The sequence below is a fragment of the Octopus bimaculoides genome, chromosome 25, assembly GCF_046866305.1.
Source record: "Octopus bimaculoides isolate indiv1 chromosome 25, ASM4686630v1, whole genome shotgun sequence".
NCBI lineage: Eukaryota > Metazoa > Mollusca > Cephalopoda > Octopoda > Octopodidae > Octopus > Octopus bimaculoides.
This window is the reverse complement of record NC_142952.1, coordinates 35,123,881-35,140,302: the sequence shown is the minus strand read 5'-3', so window position 1 is coordinate 35,140,302 and position 16,422 is coordinate 35,123,881. Positions and strand designations below refer to the sequence as shown.

General features: G+C 39.9%; 1 protein-coding gene across 2 annotated transcripts in view; it reads left to right on the top strand.

The window, feature by feature from the left end:
• Nucleotides 1-16,422, top strand: part of LOC106867589 (periostin) — a 1,103,508-nt gene that overhangs the window by 716,613 nt on the left and 370,473 nt on the right. For both annotated transcript variants that reach the window (XM_089342140.1, XM_089342139.1), the window contains one exon: nucleotides 8,064-8,218. In XM_089342140.1, the coding sequence (XP_089198266.1) occupies nucleotides 8,064-8,218 (155 nt within the window). The remainder of the gene's footprint in view (nucleotides 1-8,063; nucleotides 8,219-16,422) is intronic.

Genomic DNA, 16,422 nt, shown 5'->3' with positions numbered 1-16,422 from the left:
GTATTTTCTTCATTTCCTTTTCCCATTAATTTCTAACAGTTGCAAGTCTTACTGCGGATGCCATGGCCCTTATTTGAATATAGTAACCCTACAATGCCTTTATTCAAAATTTAAGAATCTTTTCGTTACATCTCTCAAACGGCAGCAGACATCATTTGCTGTTTAGTTAACGTTTCTCTCGCAAGACGCCATTTTAATATATTAATGTAACATATCTTTGACACAGCGTGATATATAACCAACATGGCTCCGACACTATTGCATGTTCGTAGGCGTTAGATATCCTGTCTCTGCCGCAGAGCGATATTTTCTAAACGTTTTGTAGGCATGTCTCCCTGTTGCAGTCGGGCGGCATTTTTCATGTTTAGTTTGCATCAATTCAAAGCGTCCTCATCTATTCATATGGACACACACGTGTGTGTGTGTGTGTATGTGTGCGTGCGCACATACACACAGGTATGATTAAAGTCATTTTGTTAAAGCAAGTTTAAGAATAACAACACAACCATCATGTCAGCCATGATGCTAAGAATAAAGTTAAATGTATTATGAATACCAAGTTGACTGGGAACTGCACAGAGTACACACACACACAAACACACACACACATACACACGCACACACACATACTTATTCATTCACACACACTTGATGTATTTTAACGACCCATGTCGGATGAATGATATGTTGACCTCAGCAAGATTTGAACTCAAGGATGTAAATTTTCGTACTTTTGTACATCTCACTAAGCGTTTTGTCCGACTCTAACGATTTGGCCACAAAATGAGAAGGATTTCAGATTTTGGCACAGAGCCATTTTGGTTTTGAACGGTGGAGGATAATCGATTACATCGACCCCCAGTTCTCAAATCGTACTTAGTTTATCGATCCCGAAAGGATGAAAGGCCTCGTCGGAATTGGAGCTCAGAACACATTTTGCCCGGCGTGCTAACGATTCTGCCAGAATTTAATAATGGTAACAAATTGTGGCGATCACCATTAGCGTGATGTCAGCGATGATGTTGGTCACGATGACAGCGACGTCGATGGCGATATCGGCGGCGGCGGATGTGACGATGACGATGGATCTGTAAGTGGCAATGTTGTTAATGATGAGAATTATGGTGATTTTGACATCGATATGTAATCGATCGCGATAATATGGGCTACAGCTCGGAATTCTGATGAGATAATGTATTTTTCTCTCCGTTTACAACACCCCCATCTTTCTTCTGTCTTTTATCTCTTCTCACCTCTTTTTTTTTCTCTTCGGATTTCATTCAGTTCCTCTGTCCTTTCTACCCCTCTCTCTCTTTCTCTCTCTTTCTCTCTCTCTCTCTCTCTGTCACTCTCTCTCTCTCTCTCTCTCTCTTCTACTTCACTCCCTCACACCTTCACTCAATAAATAAATAAATACACGAAACACAAAGAATGTTCCTCTTTGTCCGACAACATTTCACAATCAAATGAAGGAACGGAACATCGTTCCAGCTTCGTAAATGGCACCTCTGGCTTGTAGAGAGCCTTGGAAGCTCTCACCTTACCTACCCGCCACCTACCTAGTTATCTACATTCATACCTACCTACCTACTTACCTGCCTACCTACCTACCCATCCATCTACCTTCACTTCCCTATCCATTGATTTAACCTTCTACGATGAAGGCTAACTCCACTGCCCTCACTCCTTGCTTTCTTTTATCTTCTATACTAGCACCATCGCTACCATCAACACCACGTAGACAACCACCACTACCACCACACTAACAACTATCACTGCAACTGCCACCATTATTAGCTGCCGTCACCATTTGACTGTCGTAAGAACCACCACCACAGCCATTCACCACCATTCACACTAATGCAACATCCACTACCACTGTCACCACAGCCTCCTCCAACACTGAGGCCACTACAACAACAGTACCAACAACAGCAACTAATGTTAGCACAACTAAAACCGTCACCATTTGATGCTCCTAAAGGGTCACCACAACCACCACCACTACAACCGCCGTCACCATCACCACCACCACCACCACTACAACCGCCGTCACCATCACCACCACCACCATCACTACAACCACCGTCACCATCACCACAACCATCACAATTCACACCAATACAATACCCGCCTACCTCCACCACCACCACCACAACTCAAACGTTCCCCATCGCCACCAGTCACCTCCCTCTCCACCTATCGTTATCTCAAATACCCTTTTATATTTCTTTCCCGCTCTTCCCCCTTCACCCCTTTCTCTCTATTCCTTTTTCATTATTTCTTTCTCTTTCCTCACATCTTCTCTCTTTCCTCACATCTTCTCTCTTTCTTTTGCTATGTTCTCTCTCTCTCACTCCATTTTTCCTTCCTTTTTCCCATCCTCCTCCTTTAACCCTCCTCCCTCTATCATATCTTCATCTATTTCCCTTCCCTGTCATGCCCACCTCTCTTTATCTCTCCACCCCTATCTATAACTATCACCTCTCTCTCTCACTGTTTCTCTTGCTTTTCTTTCTTTCTATCTCCCTTTTCTTTTGTCTCCCATCCTCTCTTCCTGTCACTCTCTACCTCTTCATTTCTCTATCCATTTGGTGGTGATAATTCTTACCTACCTGTCCTGCTCGCTCTCTATTTATCTATCTGCTTATATATCTATTACCATCTCTTTAACTCTCTCTTTCTCTTTCGCTTCCTCTCTCTCTTTCTCACCTTTATTTCTCTTGCTCTCTCTTCTTTGTATTTCTCTTACTTTCTACCCCACCTCTCTCAAATATTCTCTACCCTTCTTAACTACCTCTGTCGTATTTTCACCACCCCAATGGACACCCTTATCTCAATTTCAGCTTCTCATTATCTATTCCCTCTACCTCTCTTTTAACCCCTACCTCCTCTTTCGTTTTCATCCACCTCTAAACCTCATCTATTTACCACCACCACCACCACTAATACCGCCGCGCAGTCCCTCCGTCTCATTTCATTTACGCCCATCCCCTATTATATTCCCCTGACCCTTTCCCTTTACTTCTCATTTTTGCCACTACAACCTCCCACTGCCCCTCATTTTCCCCACCCCACCAATGTATCTCTTATTATGACTGCCACTCGCTACTACAACCTAAACACTGTCTCTCTTTCTCTCTCTCTCTCTCTGTCATTTTCGCCATTACACCCTTATCCTCACCTCGCTCATTACCACCATCCCCACGACCCCATCTCATCTTCACCACCACTACCACCACACCACCACCACCACCTGCCCCAGCATCCCCATCACAACCATCACTGATCTGCCACCAACTCATTTTCATCAACACCACCACAACCACTAATACCATTACTACCTCTCTCTCTCTCTGCTCCTCATTTTCCTCTACCACTACTACTACCACCAACACCCCCACCACCACCGCCACCCCCAGCCCTCTCTAGTTCCATGGCGGCGACCGAGAGACAAGAAGAACCTCATAATTCTGTTAGTGACCAAACCGAGTCCCTACATTATGTTTAAGGCTATAATATGCAGGATCAAAATAAGATAAGCTTTTAGGGCTCTTTTACTCCCTTTTTCTGATTTTCGGCTTTTATTTATTATCATCATTATTTTTATTATTATTATTATTATTATTATTATTATTATTATTATTATTTTTATTATCATTTTTATTATTATTATTATTATTATTATTATTATTATTATTTCTATTGTTATTTTTGGTGTTTCTCTTCCTTTTTCTGTGTCAGATCTGATAAACCGAGAAGCATTCATTGTTTTCGTGTTGATGATGATGATGATGATATTAGTGTCTGTGGTGGTGGCGATGTAGGTGATGCTGCATCTTCTCCGTTCCCTGATTTTTCTATGTGACGTCCATCGATGTGTTATCGTCGTCATCGTTGTTGTTGTTGTTAATGGCGTTTTCGGTTTCGTAAATTGTCTCTGTTCAGTTTTATCAAGATATTTCCTCCTCATCATCATCATCATCACCACCACCATCATGACCATTGTCAGCATCATCGTCATCATCATCTCCCCTAACTTATTCTATACTTTTCTTCTTCTTCATTCCTACTCCTCCCGCTCCTTCTTGTTCCCAGCCACTGAAGTTCGATCCGCTCTCGATTGAAACCATACCGCTTAAAAAATAAGGGCTAATGGTCGTCCACGATACATAAAGGAAAACAAGATGGTCACGGCTGGAATGTCTTTGATCATGTGATAGAACTGGATTAATCCAGGGCTGAAAAAACAACAATATCGATTTCTTCCGTTGTGAGCCAACAAGGAAGCCTCTACACGGTCGCACAAACAACGAGAAATAACAGCTGAGTTCCACTCATTCCATACACTAGAGCAGTGCTTCGCAACCAGTTTTTACCTATGGATCCCTTTGATTCCAATTTTTACTCTACCGATGTTGGTATGTTTACGTTCCTGTAACTTAGCGGTTCGGTATAAGAGAACGATAGAACAAGCACTAGGCTTACAAAGAATAAGTCCTAGGGTCGATTAGTTCGACTAAAAACGATGCTCCAGCATGGCGGCAGTCAAATGGCTGAAACAAGATGCTCGGTGATATTTCTTCCGACTTAATGTTTGAGTTCGAATGTCGGCGGTTGCCGATTTCGCCTTTCTTCCCTTCAGGGTCAATAATAAAAGAATTAGTTTTGTACTGGGGTAGCTGTAATTGACTACCCCTTTCACACAAATTGCTGGCCTTGTGCCAAAAGGCGGCGAGCTGGCAGAATCGTTAGCACAACGGGCGAAATGCTTAGTGGTATTTTGTGTGTCTTTACGTCCTGAGTTCATAGTCCACCGAGGTCGACTTTGCCTTTCATCCTTTCGGGGTCGATAAATTAAGAACCAGTTGTGTACTGGGGTCGATCTAATCGACTCCCCCCCTCTAAATTGTGCCTATAGTAAAGATTGTTATTATTATTATTATTTTTAAACATCGCACGGAGATCGTTAGCACCAACGATGGTTATTGTTCACTCCTTGGTAATGAGCATTTTGCTCGAAACGGTTTTATATAAGTATTTGTGTGTGTGTATACGTATCCAATTGTATATATGCATTGATGAACACGTGCGTGTACATGCCTCTCTGTATATTTTTGCATATGTGCATGCATGTATGTCTCTGTGTTTACAGATATATACGTTTATATGTGTGCTTGTGTGTGTATCTCTCTCTCTATATATATATATGTATATATATATATATATATATATGTGTGTGTGTGTAAGTGTTGTGTGTGAGCGGGCGTTCCTAAGTGTACTGAGTGACAGATTGACAAGAAAAAGTGATTATGAGAACGAACATAATATATATAAGGCGAGTGTATAATGATGAAAATAACATTCTACAACAGCAATAACGACCACAGGAACAACAACAACATCAAAAGCAACAACAACTACTCACTCAAAATACACACACACACACACACACGTATATATACGTATACGCACATACATACATACATACATACGTAGATAAGAGAAAGAATTTGGAGAATAGAATGGAGTTTTGTTTTTTGTTTTTTTTGCGTTGCTTGTTGGAGTGAATTAAGCGGTAAATGGACCATAATCGTGTCTTTGGAAATGGTGAGTACTTAGTAAAAGAGTCAGTGAACGAAAATACGAAATCTAATGTCTTTAGCTGTCACATTGCATTGTTATAAACCCAGGCTGGTTATATACACTCGGTGGCGGTGCGGTGGGGGTGTTCTTCACACACACACACACACACACACACACACATATCTGTCTCTGTGAGTGCCTGTGTAAATACACACACACATACATACATAGGCGTTTATGTATGTATGTGTGTGTGTGTAGTTGTCTATTTACGCATATATATTTTCATATATGATGCAATGTAAATATATACATACGTATATTCATATATGTTAGTTCATGCAATCACATGCACACACACACACCAAGGTGTGTATATATGTACACACACCTATATATATATATATATATATATATATATATATATATATATATATATATACGAATTTAGATATACTACACATACACTTATATATATATATATATATATATATATAGACACATGTGTCTATATACACACACACACATATGAACATGTGTATGTACGTGCGCGCGCACACACACACACACACACGCACTCACATCCTGTCGGCCTGATTATCACTAATTAGATTAGATTAGATTAGAGACACTCTAAGATTTGGTCCATCATTCTTCGGAGTAATTTCTTTCGCGTCTCTTGTTGTTGTTGTTGCTTCTCTGCTTTCCACTGTATCTGGCTGTGAAGGCTTTCTGTGTCACCTATCATTATTATTATTATTATTATTATTATTATTATTATTATTATTATTATTATTATCCTTTTGTTTCCATATTGCTGGTGTTGCCCTGTAGATATACTCATCCATTTTAACTTTAAGTCAGCCATATTACATTCTTCACATCATCGTCTTGTACTATTGCAATACATCCCTATTCTCTCTCTCTACACCTTTACTCTACTCCGTCCACCACCCTCTTCTCTCTCTCTCTCTCTCTCTCTCTCTCTCTCTCTCTCTTATACACACTCATACTGCTCCTCGTTGTCATTGTTGTTGCACGTCGGGCAAAGTGCTTAGCGGCATTTCGTCCGTCTTTACATTCTGATTTCGAATTCCGTCGAGGTCGACTTTGCCTTTCATCCTTTCAGGGTCGATAAATTAAGTACCAGTTGCGTACTTAATGAAAGGCAAAGTCGACCTCGACGGGATTCGAACTCAGAACGTCAAGACGAATGAAATGCCGCCAAGCATTTGGCCAGGCGTGCCAACGAGTATTCCGGGTGGCCATAATAATAATCATAATAATAATAATTATAAGATCTCTGACGTTTCTAGCAGAACATTCAGTGATATTTAACGGTCATAATGGAAATCAATTAGAAGCGAGGGGGAGGGGCATGCTGGGGGTTGGAGGGTGGGTTGTCTGTTTCTTAGTCACGCCATCATTGGTAATCACCACGTGTGTTTCAATAATAAATGTTATATGATTATCACGTGATGACGATATCGGTTTATTATATCATGTTGATATCGTGTCGTCTCTAGTTGTCATGATGAATAAGTTCCATAATGCCGTTGGGATTTCGGAAATGGTGGCGGCGGTGATGGGCGGTGTCAGTCGAAGTGGACGAGCTCAGTGGCGGGTGGGGGTGGGGAGCACTGAACATCATGAAAATAGCTACGTGTGTATCAAGCGGTCAATAACACCAGAACGATCCGTGAGATCATCTTTGTCATCATCCCACTTCTTTTTTCTATCTCTTTCTCTCTCTCTTAATGATCCGTGTGACCATTTCTGTCATCGCTCGCCCCCCACCTCCCTCCCTCTCTCTCACACACACTTTATATCCCTCTCACTCTCCCTTTCTCTCTCTTCCATCCGCTCTCTCTTTTTCTCTTCTCCTCTAAGCGCTTTGAAAACGAGGAAAACATGAAACCAACTCGGGAATACAACGAAATCAATCTCCGTCTACGTAATGAACACTCTCAACTATTTCGTTTTTTTTTTAAAACCCCATTCTTATGACAATGGTGAACTTTTGATAACCACTTCGTGACACCTGTTTACAGATAAGGGAATCGATCTATCGAAATATTTCTATTTGCTCAGTTACTTAATCACGTGGTATATTGATAATATTTGGACATTTACGCCGAAGACGAAGACCTCCTGCGTTCCCACAGTGGGCATCCTTTGGTCGTTTCGCTCCATGCTTGTTAAATTAACGTGCACGTGGCTGAATATCCCGCAGATATGGATGCCCTTAACGTAAATCCCTGGGTGCACCTGTGAGACAGCGTTTTTTTTTGGGAAATACATGTAATCAGATCTAGAATCGATGGATTCAACGATAACAGAATAAACAAAACGGTTATTGGTTCAATGAGAATTTCGTTGTTGAACACAAACCTGATGGAAGGAAATATTTCTGTAAGCGCTTTTCACAATCTCAGCTTTTGAATAAATTGTATGTTTCTTTTTTTTTTCTTCTACAGATGTACTACATGAATGGTGCTGCACTGTTGGAGACTGATATTGTAGCAGACAATGGAGTTTTACACGTGATCGACAAAATAGTTGTTCCAGTTGGCAGCAATAAGACTTTGGCGCAGTACCATAAACATCCCGATCTAAACAGTTTATCATTTGAGTAAGTAGACTAACTCTTTACTCATTAGTTTGATATAATGGTGATTTCCTTCCACAATTATGGAAGGAGAGAATGGTAAATATTCCACTACCGCTAGACATGGATCTGGAAGTAGTAGAAATGTTGTCAAAGAGCTTATAATTTCAGAAATGTGTTTGTTTATGGATTCAGCCTCCTTGGAGAATCTCTTCTCTGTGACTCAGATAAAATCTAATTCCTCCATCACAATCTGTTTGCCCTTCAAAGCATTTCAATTGTTTGAATATTTTGTGAAATGACATTAAAAATGTGAAACGTTGCGTGTAAGTGTATAATATTGTAAATAATAATAATAATAATCTTTTCTACTATGGACACAAAGCCTGAAATTGTGTGGGGAGGGACTCGTCGATTACATCGAATCCAAGTGTTTCACTGACACTTACTTTATCGACCCAAAAAGGCTGAAAGGCAAAGTCGACCTTGGTGGTATTTGAACTCAAAACGTAGTGACGAGCGAAATACCACTAAACATTTCACCTGGTGCGATAATAATAATAATAATAATAATAATAATAATAATTTTGGCACATGGCCAATAATTTTGATGGGGGTAGGCTGAATTTATGGAACTGTTAGAGGGCCCAGTGAGGTGTATTTGTTCCAGCTATTTGCCTTCCGACACTATTAACGTTTCTTAGTAACCCTATCTTGTTAAACTGTTTTAAACAGCTTATCAAACTGATGTCAACAGGTTATCATTTCCAGCTTTACAAACAACAAATAAGACATTAAAAGTCTAGATAATAAATGAATAGCTAAATGTTTAAGTATTTATAAATTGTATGGATTGCTAATTTGCTATTAATTTGATTATTCTAAACAAGCTATTATATAAATGACTGCTACAAACAGCTTGTAAACGTGTTGGCATTTTGATAATTAATCTTAACACATTGCTATTTTAATAAGTATTCAAAACACCTTGTTAAGTGAATATTATAAAAAACGTTGTTATTTTAGTGCCCTGAATAAATTGACATGTTAGTGACTATTCTAAACACTTCGATATTTCAATAGGTACTCTAATCAGGTTGACAACGAAGTGTTCTAAACGGTCGATCAGTTTACTATCAGTTTATTAAACGCATTCACATCACAGTGTCCTAAACACTTGTCCTTTAAATAAATCCTCTCATTTACAATATAGGCACAGGATTGACCTTCTGAAATCTAACGGTCCAGAAATCCTGAAATCTAATGGTCTTATAGTCCGCACTAATGTACAGTTACCTGTATCTTATTTCACGTGACAGACCAGACTATCAGACGCTGTGGCACATTGCTGGTCACTATGTATTATGCATTATTTTCGCCTTCAAATGACGCCGCCCCGCTGGCTAGACGAGCAGGCCAACATTCACCCCTCCCGCCCTTGATCAAGAGGTGGGACAAGAACAACGGGAAACGAAGGAGTTTGTTCAAGAACACAGTGCGCCGTCCGGTCTGGAAATCGAACCCACGGTATAGTGACCATGAGTGCGTCAGCCTGACCTCTAGGCCACGCGCCTTCACTATTTCATTTAATTATTTAAGTAAATTAAATATTCATTTAATATTTGTGTCGACGAAGGTGACCACTCTTGGTTTGGGGAAAACCAGTTAACCGGAAAGGCTTCGGAACCAATGGTTCCGGAAAATCGATTATACATTTGTACAATAAACACTTTGATTGCAATGATGTGAAATAACTGTTTGATAAAGTAATTTTAAATTCTTTATAGAATTGATGCACATAATTATTTAATTACTTAAACAACTCATTAGTTATTAAAATGATCTAAACAGCTTATAATCATTGTAAGTTAAACAACATATTTGATAATTTAAACATTTTATAATTAACCCATGAAAAACAATTTAATTAAGTCATCTTTTGTGTCTTTGTTCTTTTGTTTGACCTTTAAATTAGTTGTCTTGTTCTTCAACCTCTCACTGGCGTACAAATTGATTTCGGTAAATTCATTTTTATTCTTTTTTTACGTTTGTATTACCGAAGACTTCGTACTTGGATATTATTGTGCCACATACTCAGCGAAGTAAACAAAAAGTTATTTTCATTACTTCTACATCCAGTATAAATTTCGTCTTTAGAAACATAACTGATATTGATTCGTTAGAAGTCACTAGAGCGGGAGAGAGAGAGAGAGAGAGAGACAGAGAGACAGAGAGAGAGAGACAGAGAGAGAGAGACAGAGAGAGAGTGTGTGAGTGAAGAATCGGTCTCAAATCCTGAGAGGCCCCGGCTCTGTTTGAACTCAAAATGTATTGACCCGGAAGACTAACATAAAGCATTTTGTGCAACGTTTTAGCGAATCTCCCAAATCGTTATCCAAGCATACACACACACACCTTTCCGCCTACCAATCGCAGAGACGTTGGAAATGGTCAGAACTCCACCAATTCTTCTTACGAAATTCTTAGAAATAACTTGCAAGTGAGGCTTTTAATATCCTTCTATTTACAACGTTTCGTCTTTTCTATAGCTTCATTATCAAGCACCATTTTATTTCAAATACAAACTTATGAAAACGTCTCATAACAAAATGACTGCGTATAATTGTAGGAATGAGTGTGTCTCTATGAAAGTGTGTAGGTGTGTGTGTGTGTGTCTGCGTGTGTGTTTGTGTGGATGCCATGCTTTAGAAATTGTCAGCAGCTTGTTAAGAAGTTGCCAAAACCTTCAATTTTCTTTGAATCTCCGCCTCACACGTAAAAACCTCCTATAACTGAAGGCTTTAAAGATGGCGGAAAATCCAAAACTGGGTCTTTTAGAACCCCCCAATGCTGTCTATGATCTTCTTCTACTTCTTATTACTTCATTATCAAACGATTATTTCAATAACAACGACAGCAACAACAACAAATTGGAATAATAACGGAAATACGAAGCAGACGTTGATCAGGAAATCTCGAATCACTGATAGGGCGTATGTAGCTGTGTCTTTATGTGTGTGTGAATGTGCGTGTGTGTATGTTAGTGTGTGCGCATAAACGTGTGCGTTTGTGAAGTTGTGTGTATGCGTGTGTGTGTGCGCGCGCAGATACCATACGTGTGTATGTATGTGTGCCCGAGCGAACGCCTACCTGTGTGTATGCGTGTATATTTATACGCTGATATAAGTTTATCTTTCTCTGTATGTGTGCGTTTGCGTATGTGTGTGTGTGTGTGTGTGTGTGTGTGTGTGTGTGTGTGTGCAAATTTGTTTGCATGCCCACGTTTGTGCCTGTGTGTATATACATACACACAGGTACACGCACATAGACATACAAACACACATAATGTCCGTACGTGGGTGTGTGTGTATATGTCTAAGTGTTTTTGAGTGTGTCTCTTTCCATGTGTGTGTGTGTGGGTTTTTGCGTATCTATTTGTGTATGCACGTATGTAGTTACATGCATACTTTTATGGGTGTGCATCTGTGTATAAACGTTGTTTATAAACTTGGTACAGCTTGTTAGTAAATTCTCCAAAATATGTACTTTAGCACCAACCCCCACCGCCATCACCCCACCCCATCACCAATCCTGCCCATTTCTATATTCCACCCTTCAACGATCACAATTCGCTTCTCTCCCCCCCCCCCAAACCTCGGCCGAACCTGACACAATAACTTGCTGCCTTGGTCTACCTCACCATGCCAGTCACCCACCCAATTCTGTCTTATTATACAAGAGAGAAGAGAGAGAGAGAGAGAGAGAGAGAGAGAGAGTTAGAGAAAGAAAGGGGGAGGAAAGAGAGTGTACAAAATCCACCAATGCACCCACCCACCCACACTCTCACGAATTCACCTCTCAGCCACTGGGCCTTACCACTGCCCCCGGACCCTAACCCTAACCCAACCATTCCTCTCCAACAAACGACAGAATCTCTAATTAATTATGCCAGTCCGTGCATGTTACTGCATATAATCTAGGTTTGTTGTGCCTATGCCCTAATTGCACCAGTTTGCAATTCGGACAAGCAACCTGTCTCAACTTGCTCTGTTCACTGGCCCCTATCGAACTAAGACATCTCCTGCTCCTTATTCGGTCGTGGGGTAGGGAGCAGCGTTAGGATAAGAGTGTGTACAGAGGGGAGGAGTCAGGAAAGACGTAGACCCTTCGTTACGATTGGACATTCGAAAGAAGTCCCACTTTCTTCCTTTTGCTCCTCTTCCTCCTCGCCCCTTTTCTTCTGGACTCCTTCTTCCTCCACCTTTTCTATTTCCTCCTTTTCTTTAATCCTCCTCCTTCCCTTTCACCCTTTTCTTCTCCTTGCTTTATTCTTCTCTTCCTCCTACTCCGTCACCTCCTCTTCTCCAGTTTCAATGTGGACACCTTGACCCAAACTGCATCTACGTGTTCGTTCGACCTGCTAAAAATAGCAGCCGACTCCCAACATACTATTGCAAAAAAAGAAGAAGAAAAAATAACAAAGCAAATGATGAGACACATTAACCAATGTAATCCTAAATCTCTTAAAAGACAGGATGGTCAAGGTTGGAAAACGGTTTAGTCATAGATTTGTTGCTCGACCGTGGCGGAATTGAGCCGAGATCCACGAAATCAACAGCACCAATAACAACAAGAGCTGACACTTCGTCGGTTACGACGACAAGTGTTCCAGTTGATCCGATCAACGGAATGGCCTGCTCGCGCAATCAGTGTACAAGTGGCTGAAGACTCCACAGACACGCGTGCCCTTAACTTAGTTCTGAAGGAGATTCAGCGTGTCACATAATTTGACAAGACTGACCCTTTGAATTACAGGTACTACTCAGTTTTGGCAGCTGAATGAATTGGAATAACGGAAAATGACAACAAGAATAGCAATGCCATCGACCTCCCCCCCCCCCCCAATAAGCAGATCAACAGCAGTAAGCAAAAGGAATGCAAAGAATACTAGCAACAACAACACTTTCCCCCCATTTCTGGCGACTGAATAACGTTGGTCTGAACAAATCTTAACCCCAATGAGACGGTGATGATGGATCTTCGTCGCTATCGAAGATGAGGGTTAAACTATTCGATCGAGTGAATTATTCCATCATTGGTGATACTTCCATATATACATGTACACACGCACGCACGCACACACACACTCACGAACATACTTGTTTAATTAAATATACACACATTCTGGTGCACTCTTATATGCATGCAAACACTCATACGCACATGTATATATATGCATGCAGACAAGTGCATGAATATATGTACTCGTATACATGCACATACACACTATACACGCATATACAAATATACATGTATACAAACACTATACAAGCGCATATATAAGCACATACATACATAGTACTTTCTACCTACACTTACGTCCACGCAGTCACATGACACGTGACGTGCCAGCACCCACCCCCACCTTTGATTCTCCCTCCCCTTCACCCTTCCTCCTACTTCCTTCATATCGTCAAGCGCCCCTCCTCATCTCCCCTCCCCCGTCTCATCTCATTATCGCTGCCCGTCGTTCACTAAGTCGAAAGAGTAGTGGTGGGAGGTTAGAGTAAACGTTCTCTTCAATTAGACATTTTGGCAAAGCATGCCGGGAAATAAATACTATCAATTTTGATAATGTTAGTGACGCTGCTACTACTGATGATGATGATGATGCTGGGGGGGACAAAAATAATAAAAATGATGATAATGATAGTGATATTTACAGTGATGATGATGATGATGACGACGACGCGGTTGGTGACATTGTTAATATCGTTTCATTATGATATCGATTACTACTGACAGTCTCAAGCATTATATATCTATATCTATATATATGTATATATATATATATATATATATATATATATGTGTGTGTGTGTGTGTGTGTGTGTTGGGACTCCGTTGGTTGCAACGACGAGCAGTCCAACTGATCTCCGATCAACAGTATAGCCTGCTCGTGAAATTAACGTGCAAGTGGCTGAGCACCCCACAGACACGCGTACCCTTAATGTAGTTCTCGGGGAGATTCAGTGTGACAAGGCTGGCCCCTTTGAAATTCAGGTGCTGGTCATCTTTGCCATGTGAGTGATCTGGAGCCCCGTGAGACCACACTAACCACACTGCCAACCGACAATTCTTATACTTAGAAATGCTTTCAGATGTAAAAGACAAAGCCAGGAATTTTGAAATATTGGCGCGGTGGAGGGGGGGGGGTACAGCCGATTCTAAGAACTCCTGTACTTCAATGATACTCTATTCTTTCGACTCAATGAAGGAGCGTGACTAAGTGGTTAGGAGTATTCGGCTCATGATTGCAAGGTTATGAGTTCGATAATCGGCGGTGCGTTGTATCCTTAAGCAAGACATTTTATTTCCTGTTGGTCCAGTCTACTCAGCTGGCGAAAATGAGTTGTACCAGTAATTACAAAAGGGCCAGCTTTGTCATATTCTGTGTCATGCTGAATCTCCCTGAGAACTACGTTAAGGGTACGTGTGTCTGTGGAATGCTCAACCACCTGTACGTTAATTACACGAGCAAACTATTCCGTTGATCGGATCAACTGGAACCCGTATCGTCGCAACTGACAAAATAGTAGTATTCTACCGACTCAGAAAAAATTGAAATGAAAATTTACTTTACTGCGATTCGAACTCAGAATGTAAAGAGTAATAGTTGTTAAGCAATACTCTGACGGCTGTACCATCTCCCGCCTTTAAGTCATTCAGAAACGAGGAGAAAATTGTGTCGTTGTTTCCAAGTCTCATGAAATACATTTGGTCGCCGGTGTAATCAGCAAATATCGTAAGGAACAATGGCGTAATTGAGTCGATGACTTACTGAGTAATTGAGTAGTTATATCGGTAATAGTGATCCATTATAAAGTGTAGTACTGTTTGCAATTTGCTTATATGTGTGTGTGTGCGCGCGCACATGTGTATGTATAGTGTAGGTATATATATAAAAGAATAGAAGTATATATATGTATATACATGTACAATGTGTGTTTGTATATGAACAAATATATATATATATATATATATATACGTATATATATACGTAAATATATATACACATATACGTATATATATATATATATATATATATATATATATATATATATATATATATATATATATATATATATTTATGCATATATATATACGTATATATGTGTGTATATATATATATATATATATATATATATATATATATATATGTATGTATAAATAAACTTTTAAATAATATGGGGATAAACAGTAACCAAAACATTCCAGTCTGTAGAAAACTATTTATCAACCTCAATATCAGACTAACGCAAGGATAACAAATAATTTATTGAGTTTTAAAAGATGTTTTAAATAACGATATATTTCCATAAGTTTACTAATTAAAAAAAAAACAGAATTGGTATGTATAGACACGTATTAATCACTTATGTATACGCATGCACACTATATATACTCATACACATACATATATATATATATACTACACACTCGCTGGTGTGGCTGTGTAGTAAGAAATTTGCTTTTTAAGCCACATGGTTCCGGCTTCAGTCCCACTGCGTGACAACTTGGGCGAGTGTCTTTTATTGTAGCCTCGGGCCAACCAAAATCTCGTGAGTGGATTTGGTAGACTGGAACTGAAAGAAGTCTGTTGTGTATGTATATTTCTGTGTGTGTTAACGATTTGCAGCCGTTTATTGAACACCTATTTCATATATCTTTATCTACCCCACCTCTGAAGAGATTCGAATTTCAAATAATTTTTAATTTAATTGATTAATTTTTATGAGGGTCTGAATTGAAACAGCTGCAAGAGATGATTGCCAATTTTATAGTAGAAGACACTTGCCCAAGGTGCCACGCAGTGGGACTGAACCTTGTACCATGTGGTTGGTAAGCAAGCTACTTACCACACAGCCACTCGTACGCCTTGGAAATAAATAATGTGAGGGGAACAAAAAGGAAGATGGAGGGAGGGAGGGTGAGCAAGTAGGGCCAGGTTGTTTGAAATGAGAAGACGTGGGCAAAACAGTTAGTGTTCAGGATGAAGTAAGTACGACTTACGGAGAGCGATGGTTCTTTAAACAGCCGAGTAGCAAAATGGCTGACTGCACTGATTAATTCAAATAACATTTTAAGTAAAAAATAAATTGTGGATTTATTAACATTCTTTATGATTTTCTTTGGCAATTAGAGCACTTTAAAAGGGAGATGGAGAA